The sequence below is a fragment of the Macrobrachium rosenbergii genome, chromosome 8 (assembly GCF_040412425.1).
Source record: "Macrobrachium rosenbergii isolate ZJJX-2024 chromosome 8, ASM4041242v1, whole genome shotgun sequence".
Taxonomy (NCBI): Eukaryota; Metazoa; Arthropoda; class Malacostraca; order Decapoda; family Palaemonidae; genus Macrobrachium; species Macrobrachium rosenbergii.
Genome location: NC_089748.1, coordinates 12,721,418 through 12,741,793, shown reverse-complemented (window position 1 = coordinate 12,741,793; position 20,376 = coordinate 12,721,418). Strand labels below are relative to the sequence as shown.

At 43.6% G+C, this 20,376-nt stretch overlaps 1 protein-coding gene across 1 annotated transcript in view; it reads right to left on the bottom strand.

Annotated features, from left to right (window-relative positions):
• Iml1 (GATOR complex protein Iml1) overlaps positions 1 to 20,376 on the bottom strand; it is a 596,567-nt gene that overhangs the window by 437,164 nt on the left and 139,027 nt on the right. Inside the window, 1 exon segment of the mRNA XM_067107292.1 lies at positions 18,694 to 18,803. Coding sequence (XP_066963393.1) covers positions 18,694 to 18,803 — 110 coding nt within the window.

The following is a 20,376-nucleotide window of genomic DNA, read 5'->3' as shown; positions in this document are numbered from 1 at the left end:
AATGCCTTCCCGATTTCTCGGAGAGGAGTAGGATGCTTCCCTGCTCCTATGATAACCCCGAGGGTCAGAGCCTCTGGCCAAATGTCTATTGAAAATTCTTTCCTTAGGTTTTCGTATGAAGCAAAGAAAAACTCCGCGGAGGCACGTGGGGAGGCAGAGACACACGGGGTGTTACAAGGGGCTGATGTGTTGGCTGAACCCGCACACATCGAGGTGGAGGCTGGGAGTGAGCTGACGGCTGTCTAGGGGCAGAGACCTGAAGAGCCTGCACCACCGCCTGAGCAGGGGGCTCTTGAACTACATGAACTTCTTGCCGGACTTGGGACAGGTCCCGCAAGATCAGACCGTTTCTGCTCGAGGGTAGACACCCATGAGAACGGAGGCTCTGGGTAACATTAGTAGCCCAAGACGGGCCAGTAACAACGCCCACCTGGGGAAAAGATTAATTCTCCAGGTGAAACTGTTCATAAGATTTTTCAGCTCAAGGCGGAACGGGCAAGCCTGACTTACACCCTGTTTCAGCTGCCGAAAATTGACTCCGGAAGCTTAGGAGTTGTACACTGAATAAATTAGAAGCGTAGTCCGGGGTTAGAAGATTCACTGTGAATGTACCTGTGATATCTGTCTCCCGGAAATGCCTCAGCGATACATTTTCAAAACAAGCCTGTTGATAAGAGGGGCTACATTCGGAGCACAAGGGGTAAGAAACAGGGCTCTCAAAGAGAGCACGGTAAGACCCCACAGCTGGCGTGAACTTGGAATTCTCCGCCTGCCACTCCGTTAGAGTCCTCAGCGGAGACGATGTGTCCAGCCCCAGCTGAGGGCTCACTTATGGATCCTGCCAGACAGATGCCATGCTCGTTCTGACAGTCTGGCAAACCCGGATAAGAGGATACCAGACCGGAAGGGAAGAAATGCCTTCCACCAACCTCCGTGTGCCCACACCCCGACAGGAGGGTGCCTTCATGCTGGGAAGCATAAAGGAAGGCGCCAAGATTCCCCAGACTGGAGGGGAAAAGAGGTGGAGGTGTCCGAACGATAGAATTCCGAACGGAGCAGGACTTAACAGGTTATCCATTGACAATGAGTCTTGAGATTAATCTCTTGGGATTTAAGCTCCCGGGAAAGGGAAGACACGGACCATGAGGTAGATAGTTAGTTTAATAGGTTGACAATGACCCTCAAATCGAGCTCCTTATAAGGAGACCCGTAAAAAGAGTTTTCAACAAAGGAAGGAGGGGGTAACCGCCTTGCTTTGCTTGGGCCGTGTCCCTTTCCAGAAGACGAGGCCAAACTCGTAGATGGCACCGGATTAGAGATCCGAGACGCTCCTCGAGGGCCCCGGAGCGGGTCTTCTTGGTTTAAAAAGGGTCTCCTTTTTTGACTTTTTCTTCTTTTTTTTTTTTTTTTTTTTTTTTTTACTGACTTACCTTAGGACGGTAGACCAGGAACCGTCGAAAAGGGATGAGAAGCTAACGAATCCCCTAAAGGAAAAGTTTGCCTCACCTAATTCCGAGCTAAGCGGAAAAAGTTTGCCTCAATTATTCCCGCACCTACTTATCGCTCCGGGACGATGTTCACAGGTCCGAGAACGAGACAGAAGGCCGCAACGTCTTCAGAAAACTCTTCCGTAAACAATTAACTTGAAGCGAAGAGTTACGAGACTTGCGGCCGGCCTCCAGGAGGGGGAAAAATTAGGACCTCAGACACTGGAGGAACAACTATTAATAAGTTATATAAGACGGAGTCTGGCGAAGGAAAAACCGATAGGTGTATATGAAACCTACCAATTTACCGAGAATCTCGCCTTCAAAAAATACAAAAGTTGGGATTTAATGGGTTAACAGATGCTCCTCTCTTATTCTGGAAAGGCCTGTGCATGTATGAACTAAAAGTTGATGTACAGTAATTAGAAGCTCTTGTGACAAATTTATCATTTGCAGTTCTCACAACACTTTCAATTATTCTTCCGTCTCTTCTTCATCTACATCACTGCCTTCCTGTCCCTAATACCATAAAGTTGGTTACACTCAATATTAATTTGCTTTTCTATCATTTCTGGAACCAAAAGTACTTGTTCATTCAGTCTATAACATCATCCTGTATCTTCTTGCTTGCCCAGGATATTTGTGACTGGGACACCTCTGCCAATCTGCAGGGTGCTCTTGCAATCAGCTGTCTTCTCACCCCCAAGGCTTCACAAATTCCTCCTGGTCATCTTCATATACCTAGATCATAATGCCAGGCCACAACTTCCCTTTTATAAAATGGGAGACTTGCACAGAGAGGGTGCCATCAGTAACTAGCTTATGTGCAAAATTGCAAGATCACTTCATGTGCAAAATTGCAAGATCACTATTTTTAAAATACTGAATGACTTTCCGAACCATGGGCTGGACCAAAGAGGTGGCAGTTGGCAACTAACATTAAAAATATAGTCATTAGCAAGTTCACAAGCAGGAGGAATTGCATGATAGTTATCTAGTAAGAACAATACCTCAGAGTCCACAGGAAAATCTTCCATTAAGTTAGCCTTCACTGCTGGCATGATATATTCATGAAACTCATGGGTCAGGCTGTCACAGTCATCCAGGCATTCCCTTGTACATTGTATCACATTAGCAAACAGACATGTTTAAATGACCTCAGCTTCTTAAAATTTTTCCATAATTTTAATTTATGAATTCCTAAGGCATTAACGTACACTAACACTGTCACATGTCCTTTCCTCCTATTGAAACCTTTAGTGGACTTTCCCCTGGGCCTTGCCAAAGTTCTCTGAAGGATATTTCTAAAAAATAGACCTGTCACTTCGGCATCATAAAATTGTAAAAGATTTATATTTTGGTCAAGTTCAGCAGCATCTAAATCACTAGACTAGATTGTTGAATGCCAGGGCAGGGCTCAAGGTTCTCAACACAGTAGTTGGAGAATGGTATGAATGGACTTTTCTATTTTCACATTTTCTATTTCTTTCACTATTCCTACTGTCAGTAACTCTTCATTTCCTAAGAATATCTGAGGCGTCTTCCTCAATGTACACATTGGGAAAGTATTCACTTAAAAAATGGTGCCATACCTGCATCAATATGCCTTTCTTTTTCAGTTTTCTTTGCTCCAGTAGCAGTGCTAGCTTTGCATTCTGATTTTATCTTACTAATTAATTTTTCTACCTTACAGCATTCATTTTTTGTGTGCTGTAAGTGGCTCCAGTGAAGGTTATATTATTACTATATTATTATTATTATTACTATTATTTATTTATTTATTTATTTATCTATTTATTTTGTCTATCACAGTCATCCTATTCAACTGGGTGGTTTTTAGCATGGGGTTCTGGCTTGCATCCTGTCTTCTTAAGAATCCATCACTTTTCTCACTATGTGGGCTGTTTTTCTAGATTCCTTTTCAGGGATCTTGGGATCATGCCTATTGTTCCTATGATCATGGGTACAATTTCCATTGGCATACCCCATATCCTTCTTGTTTCAATTTTCAGGTCTTGATACTTATTTTTTTTCTTTCTTTCTCATTACTCTGGTGTCCCATGGTACTGTGACATCAATGAGTGATACTTTCTTCTTGACTTGTCAATCAACGTCACGTCTAGTCTACTGGCACATATCACCCTATCTGTTCTGATACCATAGTCCCAGAGGACCTTTGCCTGATCGTTTTCTATCACTCCCTCAGGTTGGTGTTCATACCACTTATTAACTTATTACTGCAAGCTAGCTGGTGTTGTTGTTTATTATTATTATTATTATTATATTATTATTATATTATTATTAATATTATTAAATTACAATTACAGGCAGTCCCCGTTAACAATAGGTTAAAAGGGATCTGGTTTTATGGCACTTGCCTGCAAAATAAATCAGCATTTTTGGCGCTCAATAAGTGTGAAAATCGAAGGGAGAGCACTCAGTTAGCGGCGATTTTCCCAGGTTATCATCACAGCCTCAGAACCGAACCCTGCCAGATAACTGGGACTGCCTGTATTACTATTAAATTATTTATTAGTATTATTAAATTATTTATTATTATTAATTATTATTATTATCAAGTAACTTCATATTTCTTCTGCATCTGTTTTTCTGATTCCAAGTACTCTACTGGTATCTTCACAACCTTCTAAAGTCTGCTTTTTGAATGAATACCTCTATGAATGTTTTTTCTTCTTTTGAAAATACTGTTTCAATGTCCATTTGAATTACTGCATACTATGGTCTCTTTTTCTTAATTTTTGTCTAATCTTTTCCACTATCTATCATATTGTCTTCTGAGGAAAACAACAAATCTAAGGTATTATTGTCCAATGCTGGTTTGTTGTGACCATTGTATAAGGTATTCCTTAGTGGCAAAGTCTACTAAACACTTACATTCTAGATCTGTGGTCCCTGCTTTCTCATCTGCTGAGTACAGTAGTTGAAGTCCCAAGTGACAATGCATTACTTATTCTCATTCTTACTCAGTTTGTTTTAAGTTAACATCCTTTTCCATACTGATTTCATATTCTGTCTCTTATTTATAGTTAACAGGATTCATCAACTTGTGCACCTCCACAGAAAATGGGCAAAATGCTATTCTCTCCATTGACAGGATATCTTTCTGAGTGCATTTTCATTGCTGAGTAATGTGATAATGATTTGCAAGTTTTTGTGTTTTCTCTTGGCTGTCAACTGACGCACTGCTGCACTGTTACTGTGAGTAGCTTACCACTTTTCTATCAACCATATTTTGTGGTTACTTCACTTGATCATATAATTTGAGCACTTTAATAATTTTCAGTTAACCAACTGATTTTTTAATAAGTTTTGTTTATCTTGTTCACAAAATTCTATTTTTGGATTTTGCTTGCTGAATGTAATGGATTGGTCTTACTGGGGTTCTCTGTCTGCACAGTAATCTTAGCCAAGGTAACGGTTGCCTTTGGTTCTCCATTCTATCTTAGCTTATTATGTGATTTTGTTATTTTCTTATATATATTGAGTGAAGTGCATTTATTTTTAGCATTTATCAGTTACCTAGTAATTATGCCTCAACAACGGTTCTATATGACTGTCTCTTGGAAAGGATTAGTATGGCTCAGAATCAGGATTCAAAAGCTTCACTCGTTATTTGTGGAGACTGCAATGCAAAGCACAGCGAGTGGCTAAATTCAAATTCCACAGATCAACATGGCCGGTTTGCTTTTGAGTTCTGTGTATACTCCGATTTTGCCCAGCTAACTGAGGAACCCACGCATATTTCTGGTAATAGATTAGACATATTCACAGATGTTCCAGCTATTGTCAAGTCCAAGGTCAGTGAGTATATAGGCACTTCTGCTCATTGTGCCACTGAAATGGGCATATCTGTCAATCACTATACGGTATTCCTACAGCCACCATTGGAAAAAAGGTCTGGGATCGCATTATTGACGGTTGTCAGGCACTCAATATTTCAGATGCTATATTAGATCTTGCTCCCAAGAAGTTAAATGAAATGCTGATAGCTATTTTAATAAGGTATGTCCCTAGAAAAGTCATCAAACTCAGGAAAAATGACCAGCCATGGTTTGATGATGCCTGTAGACAAGCTTACCAGGACAGACAGACCAAATTCAACACATGGGGACAAAATCGTTCTAATGAAAATTACACTATTTTTGCTGAGCCTTGCCATGCTGTGAATAGTTCTTACAACACAGCTGAGAGAAATTACAATAATTCCTTGGAGAGGAAACTTGAAGGAATTACTCAGCCTCATATGTGGTGGACCAAATTGGCATCATCTATCTCTGGGTCAGGCTCGCCTTCAATTCCACCACTACTAACAGATGATGGTAGATTGGTTACTAGCCCTACGGAAAAGGCAGAACTACTTCATCGAGCTTTTGAAGCTAACCAATCAGCCGAGGATGTCCCTCTCCCTGATACTGTATTTGTCATCCTGAGCCTATTCTTACAAAATTAGCATTTTGCTCTAGGGCTGTTAAGAAAACTCTGGATAATCTTGGTAGCTGGGGTGGAGAAGATCCTGATGTTTCTTCCCTTCTTTTTTAAAAAAAAGTTTCTAATGTGTTGTCTCCCAAGATTAGCAGATTTTGTAGGCGGAGAAGATCCTGATGTTTCTTCCCTTCTTTTTTAAAAAAAAGTTTCTAATGTGTTGTCTCCCAAGATTAGCAGATTTTGTAGGTTTTATGTGGACGTAGTATCTTTGCGGATGAGCACAAGCTTAGTAATACAGTGCTGTACCAAAGAGTGGCATATCTCCAAACTGCAGTAACAACACGCCAATTCTGTTTTCCCTGTGCTCTCCAAAGATGCTGAAAAACTTATTTTTAAGCTACTACGTAAGTACAGGCAGTCCCCATTTAATGGCAGGGGTTCCGATCCTGGCAGAGTGCCGATAACTGGAACATTACAGTAATTAGGTAATAATGGCATTTATTACGTCGAAAGTGCAGATCGGCCCCAATAAACTGCTTGCTGACATCAAAAATCGCTTACTGACGCCAATAAACCACCTACCGACACTGATAAACCACTTACCAGTGCTGAAAATCTAGTTAATGACATCGTTAGCCGTCCGTCGTAAACTGAAACACTGTTAACCGATGCCGCCGATAAGCAGGGTCTGCCTGTATTTGGAATCTAAAGGATTGTTAGCTGATAGTCAATATGCATATATAAAGTAGTTAGGTACTTTCAATGCTATTTTAAACTTGACACGTCATTTACAAAAGAACCTTGACTAAGGTTTCGAGTGCAGAGTAATTCAAATAGATTTTAATGCTGCTTTCTATTATGTACATCATAAGCCACTTATTTATAAACTTCGGAATCTTGGAGTGGGTGGATATGTTTTAGGATTACTTCAAGATTTCCTTACAGGTAGGTAGCAGCAAGCTGCTGTTGATGGGATCTTTAGTGAACCAAGACCTATTGTGCCTGGAGTTCAACAGGATAGTGTTTTTGGTCCACTATTATTTTTGGTGTATACAAGCGATATGGTTGTTGGCCTGGAAAACAAGATTGTTCAATATACTGAAGATGCAACACTTGTGGGTGTAATAAAGGCCCCATTATGGAGGACAAGCTGCCCTTAGCCTCAATCGGGACATGGACTGGAGCAGTGGATGGTGTAGTTAAGAGGGGTAAGAGGCTGAACTCCAGTAAAATGAAAACACTACTGATTAGCAGATCTTGTACAGATTTTCCACCCCATCCCCCCCTTCAGGTGGATGGGACTTTGCTGAATGGGTCTGAAGCTTTAACTATTCTACGTGCAACGTTGGACTTGCATCCTAATTTTCAGAAACATTTAATGAGTTTCCGCAAATGCTGCATGAAAGTTAGGTATTGTTCATAAGGCCTCGTATATTTATAACAGTGATAAAGTCAGTGCAACCTGTTTTAGGTCATTTGTCCTTCCTTTACTAGAATACTGTCCTCTGATATGGATACCTGCTTTTGCCAGAGATTTATCTCTTTTACATAGAGCGGTTCGTGGTGGTAGGTCTCTGTTTCCTAATATTAGCAGTTATGACTTGGACCATTGATGGATGTTCTTGTTTGTCACTTTTCACAGTTGATCCCTGATCCATTTTTCTTGCTGAGAGCAACCACATTCCCTGACGGCAGCACCAATATGCAGTAAATGTGCCTCGCTGTCAGACTTCTCAGTTCCAAAGGTCCTTTATTCCTCACACCACTGGACTGTGGAACAACCTCCCTGAGGATGTCGTGCACTTGGAACTTCAAACATTCAAGCAAAGATGCAATGCAATACTTATTATCTAGTCATTAATTTATTTTTTTCTTTTTAATAAGTGAGAACTCTTTTTCCTGTATTTCCCTTTGCCTTCTCTTAATTCCTAATGAGCACTATATTCTTTGGAAGTTTGAATTTCAAATCAATGGCCCCCATGAGCTTGTTCCATACGAATAGGGTTCATCTTCTGAATAACAGTAATACTGTAATAATAATAACATACCTGAGTCAGTATAGGCAATACATTTGTCATCCAATAAGATGGACCCCCATTTGCAGTTTCCTGCATACTGGGACCAAGTGTGCTTTGGTCTGCTTACTGCTCTTCAGGTTTTCACTGGAATTCTCACCGTGAAGGTTTACTAGCTTTCATCTGTCTTGCTGCTTGGATCCTTCATCTGCAGTTCAACCTGGAAAAGTCAGACCTACCCCTATCTATACAGCTGGTTTACCTGAAGATTTTTTTAGACAGTGCAAAGCTGGACCATCCTAAATCTCCTCAGGACTAAGGACAAGTTCCTTCTTTATCCCTGTTCTATGGCCAATTCTTGGCAGATATTGATTGGCTTACTGGTCTCTCTGGAGGAAGTTGGTTCCATACAGCCACTTCCATGTTCATTCCCTAAGATTCCATTTGGCATCTATTGGCTTTGATTTATGAAATTTAGGCTTTCAAGCCAAGCTAAGCACTGGAGCACTTTCAGCCATTCATGGCAGCTTTTTATTAGAAGGCAGTGGATGTCTGCAACTGTTAAGATCCCAATTATAGTGCCTGTTGCTTGCATTCTTTGTAGATAGAGTGATCTCTACAACATGCAGAAGGGTTCCTCTAGCATCTCAGGCCTGGTGTCTTCCAATATTTAAGGATGTCCTGACATCAAAAATGAGAACCCAGTGTTGGACTCTAAGGTTCAGGATGTCTGGGCAAAGAAGAGAGTTACTTGTGCACCAAGTTTCTGGTCTGAGGTGGTCTTCTTAGGCCTGCAACCTTTCACAACCGACTTGTCAAGTCACAGCAAAGGAGTCATTACCTACAACAGCACAACCATTACTATCCTGCTGAACCAGAGTGGAACAAGGTCAAATTTCTTTTTTTGCTGGTCATGAACATCTTTGCTTGGGTGGCAGGATACAATGTCACTGTCATGCCTTGATTCATCCTGGGAGTCCTCAAAGTAGCAGCAGATGCTCTCAGCCAGAAGCACCAAGGAATTCCATCAGAAAGGTCCCTTCATCTTGGAGAAAACTGCATGAAACTATCAGATATTCTCTCCCAGTTTGGATCAATTTGCCACAATGTTGACCAGATTTCTTCTGCACTATTGTCCACAGCTGGACCCAGAAACTTGGGCAATGGATGCCACACTTCAGGCATGGCTTGTCCTGGAAGGTTCTGCATTCCTACCTGTAAGTCTGTTGAGGCAGGTGCTAGAAAAGTAGAGGTCTAGGCTAACTCTCATATCACCCTCATCACTCCCTTTTGGTCTTAGCAAAAGTGGTTCCTGGACCCTCTGGAACTTATGAATTTTTCTAGGTCATTCCTTGATTAGGGGTGTCATCTGAAGCTGCCCCATTCTCAGGTTTCATTCATACCCTAAATACTGAATCTTCTTGTGTGAGGGTTATCAAGTGTACCTCAGAGAGCAATGCTTTTTGGAGTTTACTAAGAACACTATTGCCACTCCTTGTAGATCCTTAACCACAATTCCACATCGAGGAATGTGGGCTAGATTTGCCGCTTGGTGCAATGACAAGGTTCTCATCTCCTTGCAGCCATTATTCTTGACCTTGTGGACTTTTTATCTGATGACTGTAAAGAAACTCTCTTGGTTTTCAAGGGTTATCATTCTGCCTGGTCATTGGTCTGTATTCAGGATGGCTTTAACTTACGAAATAACAATGGCTTTAAACTTAAGAAATAACATAAGTATTTCTGGCATTTTCAGTCACTTCAGTAAAGCAATTCCTTGATCTTTGGTAAAATCTCCAAGCTGGGATTTGACTTTGGTGCTGCATACCATTACAAGCCTGTCAGATATTTGCCTTTTAAATTTAATCCTCAAAACTGTATTCTTGGCAGCTTTGGCCTTTTCTAAGCATGTCAGTAAGCTCAATGCCTTTTCAGTCACTGCCCTTTGGTTGGCCCCTCATTTTCCCCCAAGCTTGACCTAAGATTCAGTCATCTAACAGGGTTTCTTCTCTTTTTGGTCCCTTTGCTATTCCTGTCCTACCTTCTTCTACTAAAGAGGACAGTTTTCTGTGTTTTTTGAGAGCTCTTCAATCCTATTTTCAACTGGGGAATCTTTTCATAAGTCTGCCTTCTGCCGGTTCTTGACATTTTGATGTAACATACATTACTCATAAATAATGCTATAAAATGACACTTTACTGGTCAAACAAGCTTTAACATTCTTCCCTCAAAAATCTAGGAGTAAACTTAACTAACATAAGTGAAAAAATAAGCAATATTACAGATACCCACACATGTACAATGCAAAGATTTTACAAGTCATCAATCATATATACACAAAACTAGCTAAGAAAGCACTTGCATTGTTTTCTGAGTCCAGTCCCGTGTCAGCCGGGTGAAATTCCATTACAGCACGAATTTCTAGGTATAAAATGCTAGATATACCAGAGAAAAAGAGCTTTCAGGAAAGCTGGGGTTACTACCCCCCAGTCGAGCGTTTCTAGGAAGACGTCGGTATAAGGAAGGGTGAGTGAAATACCACTACCACGGAAACATACTGAAAGATCTCTCCTTATCAAAACCCCGAACAGAGCGGTGAGCCGTTACAGCCCCTACACTCAACACCCGCCAGGACGGCGACACCAGCGCCACCTACCTCATTCCATTTTCTAGCACGTGAAATCATCTTTTTTTTTGTGTGCTCGTCTCCATTATTTGGATTTTTCCTGCATTCATCATGTCATCGAGCAGCTTTACCATCTCCAAGTTAAGTACCATCTTCTTGTGGGGTTTTGTTCTATTTTTTGGCTGTTTTGGTCTCATTTTTCATAAATTTTGAGATCTTATTATGACGCCACGGCGTCCCCAGCCAGCCATGTCGATCATTGAGGCGACTCCTTCTGTTCTTTTCTGTTGGAGTTGTCTCATTGTCGTTATAGTTATATATATTTTTTTGCCCCTGGTTCTCCTTCCTGGGGTTCCTGCGGTGGCTCCCCCTTTTGATAATTTAGCACTTAAATTTCATTGGCCTATAGGCCTTTTGAGGGATGCCCGTCCAGGTTCCCCCCCCAGGTTGGGTTCCTTTTATTTTAGTCTGTATTAGGCTATTTTTTTTTTTTCTTGAAGATGGTGCTCTCTTTTTTTTTATTTTTATTTTTTTGTTTTACCTCCTCGTGGTGGTGGCGGCAGCCTCAGATCTAACCGCTTCCCGGGGTAGGCTACGCTCCTATTGAGCACATTTTTATTTTTATTTTGGTGTGATGGTTTTTTTGTGGGAGTAGGTTATTGCTTCCATCCCCTTGCCCTGGGTGGGGAGTCCATCAGGTTGAGAGAATTTTGTTACTGTTTCCTCCGGGATCGTTTTTTGGTGGGCAGAGTGAGCCCCTTAGTCCTCTTCCTCCATTTGGGGAATCGAGTTCTTTGGATGTGTTTCCTCTGGGCTATTCGCCTTCTTGCCCCTCTTCTCGTTCCCGGTTGGTTCTCGGCACAAAATTTCTCTCCCTGTTGTTCCTCCTCCCCTCCTGCACTCCTGCCCCCTTTTTCTAACCTATATTAGGTTAGGTCCCTATTAGGCTGTGCCTAGGCAGGAGTCGGGCATCGAGGCTTGTGTCCCCCTTCCCTAGTAGTAGGCCACCCTCCTATCAAGTTCATTCTTGGAGGGTGTGGTGCAGTTGAGCGGGTTATAGTTTTCCCCGTCTCCTGTTCCTTCCTGGTAGCCTACCTTTCTCCCCTACTCCACCCATTCCTCCCCCCTCCAGCCTTGCTCTACTTGTGCGGTGACGCTAAATGGCGTTTTCTCCGAGTTTAGGGACTTCTCCTATTGGTAGAGGGATTCGCTCCCTCCCATCCAGTCCCTAGCATCGCTGTGTTGGTTTGGTGATTCGTTTGTTTAGCTCGAACGTGTTCGAACACTTTATCCACTTTCCTCCCCGCCCGTTACTTGGCTACTCGGCTACGGTTATTATTTTTGCTTCAGCCTATGTTATGAACATACGAGCATCTTTACCCACCTTGTTTTTCTCTGGCGGGGTAGTAGTGAAGAAGGTTTTATTTATTTATATAAGGGAGCGGATCCTCCGGTCTCCGGAGTATTTCCGCTTTACCATCACTTGTTTATGTTCTTATTTTATTTTGTTTTAGATAAGTCTGTTTATCTACAGGAGTATTTTCTCTTTCATTAGTTTTTATATATGAGTCCGGTCCTACGCCTGGGGTTCCGCCGTTATTTTTACTGGCAATCCCTTATGGTTGGTTCCTGTTGTCTCACTCCTTCATTCCCGGAGAATCCGGGGTCTGAAAGTCTTACCTTCCACTCTGTGTATTTTAGAGCTTATTGGCCTAGTTTATGATAAGGATTTCTTCTCCACTGGAGTATTCCGGTTGCAGTTGAAATTCCCGGCCTTTCCAGCTTTAGATTGCTTAGGTGGTAGGTTCATGTACTTTTTCCACTTACAGACTGTTCGCTGTGAGGAGCCGGGTGTACCGCCTCCTGCAACAACTTTACGGTCACGTAGTGTGCGGACCCACGCTGGTTGTGCGGTCCGACTGGATGACCTGGTTGTCTGGCACCCTGATGGTTGTGAGGTTTGTTTCGCCTCTGCACAACCATCCAGGATGAGTCGGTAAGTGACATTCTTCCTCCGTTTTGCTCCTCATTTTTGAATTTTGTTTATGTGGTTTCCGAACTGTTTTTTCACCCTTAGCTAATTGTTGGTTTTCTTTCAGGCGGACGAAGTCTTCCAAGAAGTCTGCCTTGAATCCCTCCGGGCCTGGGTGGCTGGGTTTGGAAGGAATGTTCCGTCGGGGAAGCCCTACGTCCTCGGCGCGCAGGTTGAGGACCTGCTCTGCCCCGCGCACGGGTGGCGGCCGCAGTGCCAGAAGATCTTGCCACCCCATCATCCAGCAGATCCGGGATGCGACCCAGCCACCCCAAGTGGATATCCTCTTATTCAGAAGTCTCGGAGGATGTAGCCGCCATGGACTCTCAACCTGGAACCAATGAACACAGAACAGGACCAGGTGGTAAGTGGTGAGGTAAGTGAGGTTGTTGGGGCGGGCCCCTTTTTTGACTCCCCTGCTTCTTCATTGTCCTCTTTTTCAGGTTTTGTGAAGTCTTCCTCCTTGGGTGATAGAGCTCCATCAGCTATCCCCAAGTTGAAGTTGAAGACTTCATGGAAGGCGAAGGGCTATAAGTCCTCGTCCTCCAAGAAAGCATCGCCTTTCCCCGTCGAAGGCTAAGGTCTCAGCACCTGTAGCCTCCGGGAGCAAGTCTGGTTCCTCCGGCAAAGGCGCGCGAGTAAGAGGGCATGCAAAACCAAGCCCTCCTCGCCAACCTGCCTTTTGACGCGAGACCTTTGCCAATCAGCTTTCCAAAAGTTCTCCGGAGGACCTTTAATCAAATGTCCAAAAGTTTGCCACAAAGATCTCCGAAAAGTTGGCCAGTCATGATAACATGCCGCTTACTGGCGGGAATGGCTCACCCACCCCCAGCTGAACCCCAGTATGTCATCCCCGACACTGCGGACCTCCCGCCTTCGATCCTGGTAACCCTTGGCGTTTTGCTCTCCGGCCATCCAACATGATGGCAAACTTAACACTTGAAGGTCTTGGCACGAGACGGTTGGAGGAATTGGAGTTCTTCCCCTGATCTCTGCCCCCATATCCAGGTTTCGTAAGATTGACTGAGGAAGCTTGGATTCGTTCAGACAAGGTTCCTAGGAGACTGTCATCATCCCCAGGGACCAAGCTCAGTCGGCTCTCCTGCGCACTCTGACGGAGTGGCAGGCAGACAACACAAAGTTGACTCCTTTCAAGGGCAACTTCACTATGTTTGCCCTGGGAGACAACTTCCCCCTCCTTGTTTGAACAAAGTCGCTCTGGCTACGGCCCGGCGTGCTTTGACGGTAATCCGTTACCACAGCTAAGGGAAACAGACCCTACTTCCCTGGTTTTCCCGGCAAGTGACGAGTTCTGGATGGAGGCTCCGTCCACTTTCACGGTCGGGAAATTGGACCCCCTCTGTGCTTCCTCACAGTTTAGCGAGCAACTCCCCAAGCTGCCGGAATCTTTGCTAAAGGCGGAGTTTGATGCCCGGACTAAGCTAGCCCGGTCCCTGAACTCCGTCTGCCTCACAGAAGCCACTGCCGTCTCCTGCGCGGACGAGCCCTTTTTCCAGGTCTTGGCTAAGTCCCTGTTAGCTGGCTTTCAGTCTGACCTATTTGATTTCATCATGGCCAGACTGGAATGCAGAAAGTTCATCTTTGCGCAAACGCCACTATCCGTCACGAGCCTAACAAGCTCGTAAAAGAGCTCGATCTGGGGACCTAACCTCTTCCCAGAAGAAGAGGTTAAGAACGTTATGTCGGAGGCTACAAAGGGCCAACCAGAGTCTGCGCTCTCGCTGGGGCATTTCCACCTATAAACGCAAGACCCCAGAATCTGGCGGCCCCCAGACGAGAGGAGGCAAGCGTTTTAGGAGACATAAGAGGCCCCACCAGCAGGCGGTAGTCCAAGCCGTCCCAGTCTCGGCAGTAGCACAGTCCTCCACCTCAAAAGCTCACCCCCAACAATATGTGCTGGTCCAACCAGCTCATTCCCTTGCTGCGCCTCTTATGTGTTACTTCACCAGCATACAACCCCACCTACGAGGGCCGTGGATTACTTTCACGGCCTTAACAGGGTTGCAAGGGGGGAAGAGGCAGGGCCCTCAGAGAGGAAAGCCCAACACCACCCCAAGAGGAAAACCTGGACGTGGTAGAGGGAACAAACCCACTCCCTCCCACTGAGAAAACACAGGTAGGTGGTCGCCTGTTTGGTTCAGGGACCAATGGACCTTCAGCCCTTGGGCACACAGCATTGTGTCCAAAGGTCTGGGTTGGAGCTGGATCAAGGAACCCTCCTCCTCTAACCAGTTTTACCAACCACCCTCATCAATCCTAAAGGATTATGTGGCAGAATTGCTCAACAAACGAGCAATAAAGAAAGTAAGGCACCTAAAATTTCAAGGCAGGTTATTCACTGTTCCCAAAAAGACTCAGATCAGCAAAGAGTGATCCTGGATCTGTCGCGTCTAAATCTCTACATAAAATGCGACAAATTTCGCATGCTTACAATAGCTCAGAGTACGGACTCTACTTCGGCGTGGAGCCGTCACCACCTCCATCGATCTTTCAGGCGCTTACTATCACGTCGATTGCGCCGGAACTTCTCTCAGTTCCTCGGTTTCAGACTGGAAATCAAGCCTACTCCTTCAGGGTCATGCCCTTCGGTCTAAACATTGCGCCCAGGGTATTCACCAAAGCTGGCGGACACGGTAGTTCAACAACTCCGGTCCAGGGATATCCCTAGCAGCATACCTGGACGATTGGATAATTTGGGCACCAACAGTTCTGGAGTGTCAGAAGGCTACGACCATAGTCATCAACTTCCTGGAATCGTTAGGTTTTCAACTGAACAGACAAAAGTCCCGCCTGACTCCGAGTCCCAGTTTCAGTGGCTGGGTCTCCAGTGGGATCTGTCTGCTCTCACACGCTATCCCTCCCACCTCCCAAGAGGAAAGGAGATAGCATCTCTCACCAGAAAATTTCTCAAAAAATCAATCAGCATCCCGCCGATCCCAAGAAAGGGTCCTTGGGTCTCTTCAATTTGCCTCAGTGACAGACCTGCTCTTAAAAAGCGAAACTTAAAGACATAAACAGAGTGTGGCGGAGTCGAGCCAATGTCAAGCTCAGAGACAAGGTCTCTCCATCCCTCAAATCTTAAAGACAAGACTGCGGCCTTGGACTTCAGTCAGGGCCTGTCAAGTCAGTTCCGCTTCAATTTCCCCTCCGGCATTAGTTGTTCACACAGACGCTTCCCTAAGCGGCTGGGGATATTCACCAAAACAAAAGTACAAGGAACGTGGTCCACAATGTTTCAGCAGTTCCATATAAACACCCTGGAAGCTATGGCGGTCTTTCTAACTTTAAAGAAAATCCGCCCCAACCGGATTCATATCAGGTTGGTATTGGACAGCGCAGTGGTAGTTCATTGCATCAACAGGGGCGGCTCCAAATCAGGTCGAGTAAACCAAGTAATGGTTGCTATCTTCTCCTGGCGAACAAGCACGACTGGCACCTGTCAGCCACCCACCTAGCGGGGTGCGGAACGTGGTGGCGGATTCCCTGTCCAGGAACTACTCCGTTGGAGACGGAGTGGTCCCTGGACGGAATCTTTCAAATGGATTTGCCGCCAGGTTCCTGGTCTCCAAGTGGATCTGTTCGCAACAGAGAGCAACTTCAAGCTCCCCTGTTATGTGGCCCCCAACCTGGACCCTCAGGCATACGCCACGGATGCAATGACAGTAGATTGGAACAAATGGGAGAAAATTTATCTTTTCCCTCCAATAAATTTACTGCTGAAAGTATTACACAAACTCAGGACATTCAAAGGTCAACTAGCCCTAGTAGCCCCCTATTGGCCAAGAGCAATTGGTTCCCTCTTCTTCAGGAACTGGGATTACGGAGTCTTCGGATTCCCAAGCCCATACTGACCCAGACAGTACAAACCAAGACTGTGTCAGCTTCCTCAAGAATTCAGAATGCCCTAGTTTTATGGACTTTATAAAATTCGCAGCCCAAAAGGAGCAAACATTGACCCTGTCAACACTCTGTTTTTGAATCAGATAAAAGAGATTCTACTCTTAGACAGTATGATTCAGCAGTCAAAAAATTAGCCTCCTTCCTAAAAGCATCTGAAGCCAAAATCATGACAGCTAATTTAGGAGTTTCTTTCTTTAGATCACTGTTTGAAAAAGGCCTTGCTCCAGCCACTATTACCACAACCAAGTCAGCCCTTGAAGAAAGTATTTCTGTACGGCTTTAAAATCGACCTTACAGATTCCTATTTTTCATCCATCCCCAGAGCATGCGCTCGTCTGAGACCAGTATCACGCCCACATTCCGTTACGTGGTTTCTCAATGACGTCCTTAAGTTAGCATCAGAGATGGATAACTTTCAATTGCTCTTATCAGGATCTGTTAAGAAAACCTTTATTTCTGATTAGCTTGGCCTCAGGTGCTAGAATCTCAGAGCTGTCAGCTCTCACTAGAGGTGATATTTTGTGAACTTCCTCCCTTCCGGAGAGGTCCTCCTTTCCCCTGATCCTAAATTTTTAGCCAAAAACGAAGACCCACAAGACAGGTGGTCTCCTTGGAAGGTGGTGCCCTTCCACAAGACCAGTCTTTATGTCCAGTTCATACACTTAAATCTTACCTTTTAAGAACTCCACAGAGTAAGTCGGGTCCTCTTTTATCAGGGAGAAAGGTGGTACTCTTTCACTGAATGGTATAAGACAACAAATTCTGTATTTTATTAAACAAGCCAACCCAGATTCAGTTCCTAAGGTTCATGATATTCGAGCAGTTGCTACTTCCATTAATTACTTTCATAATATGGATTTCTCAGAGTTATCTAAATATACGGGTTGGAAATCACCTCTAGTGTTTAAACGCCACTATTTAAAATCGCTCAAGCCCTGAAATTTTCTACCATAGCTGTGGGAAGTGTCATCTCCCCACCTTAACCAATCATATCCTTTCCTCCTTTTCCCCACCCGCCTGCCTCATTTGCTTCTCTGCTTGTCCTCCTGGTTGATTATGCCTCACTGCCTTGCTCCTCATATTGATGTATTTTGTCTCTGTTGATGGAAACTGTAATCTGACATGTTGCCATGATTGTTTTTCTTGTGGGGTACTGGGCAGTTTTTATTTGGCTCCATGTACCCCAGATGTGTGTATATACACTGTATGTTTTAATTAATCTTGGTTTGATCTCTTATGTGTTTAGCTTAAGTTTATGTGTGTAGTTTTAAGATTGTATGTGCCATTTGAGTTGTGTACACCATTGTATGTTTCAATTATGCTTTAATTTTGTTCTTTAATGATTTTTGGGGTTTTTCCCCTTCCTGTCGTGCCGACCTCCCTTGTCTTTCTAGTCTTAAGTCTTTTGATGTACCTTAGGTTTAGTGTTTTTCTTGCTACATGTAAGAGATTCCCTCATTAAAATTATTTTGTGAATTTGTTTTTTTCTTCAGATTACCCAGTTTCCTCGTAGTTTGCAGCCTTGGCATGATTCTCTGTCACTATTTCACCGGCTGACACGACTGGACTCAGAAAAGGGATTTTGACAAAGGAAAAATCTATTTCTGAGGAAGGTCCCGTGTCACCCGGTGACCCTCCCTGACTCACCTATGGCCCCCCCACCCCTTTTCTTGCACATGCCAAGTCTGGGGTTAGTGCTAGCATGGAATGAGGTAGGTGGCGCTGGTGTCGCCGTCCTGGCGGGTGTTGAGTGTAGGGGCTGTAACGGCTCACCGCTCTGTTCGGGGTTTTGATAAGGAGAGATCTTTTGAGTATGTTTCCGTGGTAGTGGTATTTCACTCACCCTTCCTTATACCGACGTCTTTCCTAGAAGACGCTCGACTGGGGTAGTAACCCCAGCTTTCCTGAAAGCTCTTTTCTCTGGTATATCTAGCATTTTATGCCTAGAAATTCGTGCTGTAATGGAATTTCACCGGGTGACACGGGACCTTCCTCAGAAATAGATTTTTCCTTTGTCAAAATCCCTTTTCTCTAATGAAATTGTGTGAAACACTCATGGGATGAAAACATTTATTTATGAGACACTGATCCATTACTGATAAAATATTAAGAATTTTCTCATGATGTTTACTGTCTTAAAGAATTTCTTTCAACATATATGCTTACCTGTGATGGTTCATTTGGTGAAGTCCCACCACTGGAACCAATTTTTATTGACTGAGAAGGGGAGAGTTCATCACACTCATGTACTATTTGTGTTTTAGAACGCATATGACCTGCAAATAGTCAACAGTCTATAGAAATTACATATATAACTTATCTTACCTACATCATAGCCCCTGCACCCACAGTGTATCCTGTGAGTAATGCTGTTTAAGATATGCTACAGGCTCTAGCTGTACTAGTTCCATTTTTAGCTCTTCAAGCATTTTATAATCTCTTCCTACCTGGTGGCTAAACACCCCTAACTCATGTATGAACAAATCTCATATGCTATAACTGTAAGTCCAGAAATGTGATCCAGAGGCAAGGTTAAACTACTGTAACAATAATGCACAGCCATATCTAGTTTTCAAATATAAAAAACTGGTTTTGACGTACGAAAGACCTATTTTTGGTAGTCGCTGTTGAGTCCTCAAGGGATTACCTTCCATGGTCTACCAGTGCTCCATGGTGACCAAACTATCAAAGAATTCTCTTCTGGTTAGTCTTTTTGGCCAGATATTGTGTCATAATGATAAATATTATAACACGTGATAGAGTATATGATGGACTCAAAGATAAGAGGGCACTTTCCCTTATCTTCAGCAAAGCTGTTACCCAGTTATTTCCATCATCAAAATCTGATTGCAGAAGTGGCTATTGCACATGCGCAAGTTGACTTATTGTCGATAACAGACCAGCACAAACAACCAAGAAGCATAACTTTCTACTGGTCAATGCAGGATGATCCCTCACCCAAATTCCATGCCTTTTCATCAGGGAAGTGGGAGGGTTTTGAGGACTCCAAACCTGTTTTTTGATAGTGTAGTCACTTGTTTCATCCTCAAGGAGCTTTACAAAGAAGCTCAAAATTTTTAATCCCAACACCCCAAAGAAAAAACATTTCTGGTCCGAGGTCAAGCCACAAGTTTCAATCCTCATTCGTTATTCCAAATACCCCTCAGGTTTTGGTAACAAAGAACAAAAACTAAACATGAACTTATGTTTTAGGATGTAGTTCTACAGAGACTTATCTAAGCACGCTGGGTTTGGTTGCAGTACTGTCTACCTTCTCCCAGCAAAGGTTAGCATTAATCACTGTCAAGAAAAACCCCTGGTTTTCCACTGTAGTGCCTATGGGGATAGGAGTAACCATACCACCTACTGAAACACAGTGTAGTTAAATTTGTTCGAGCTCATGGTGATAATGTTTTTAAAAATACTGCCTCTGATGACCACCCTGTATATTTAGAGACTTCTTCAAAAGAGACATTTCTAAAGAAGGCCAACGATGTACTTACTTTCCTAATATGTGACCAAGGAAAGGAGTGTGCATTTGCCTATTTGTGCTAGGGTGTAGGAAAATCGGACCTTCTGGGAAGTTTGCCGTGACATATAGGTAAACCTTAAGTGCTTGAACCAGGCATAATGTTTTGTCTGCTAAAATGAGTTTTCTTATCAGAATAGGTTTCCTTCTTAAAGGATTCTCATTCTTGGCTAAGAATGATTGCCGCCAGGGGATAATGATAATTGCATGATGTATCATCCCCATCTAAGAGAGCCCAGTTCACTAATACGAGTCCTGATACTAACGCAATCAAGAAGGTCACCTTTTGCAGCATGTGAGTTGTGGTTGTATTGGATCCA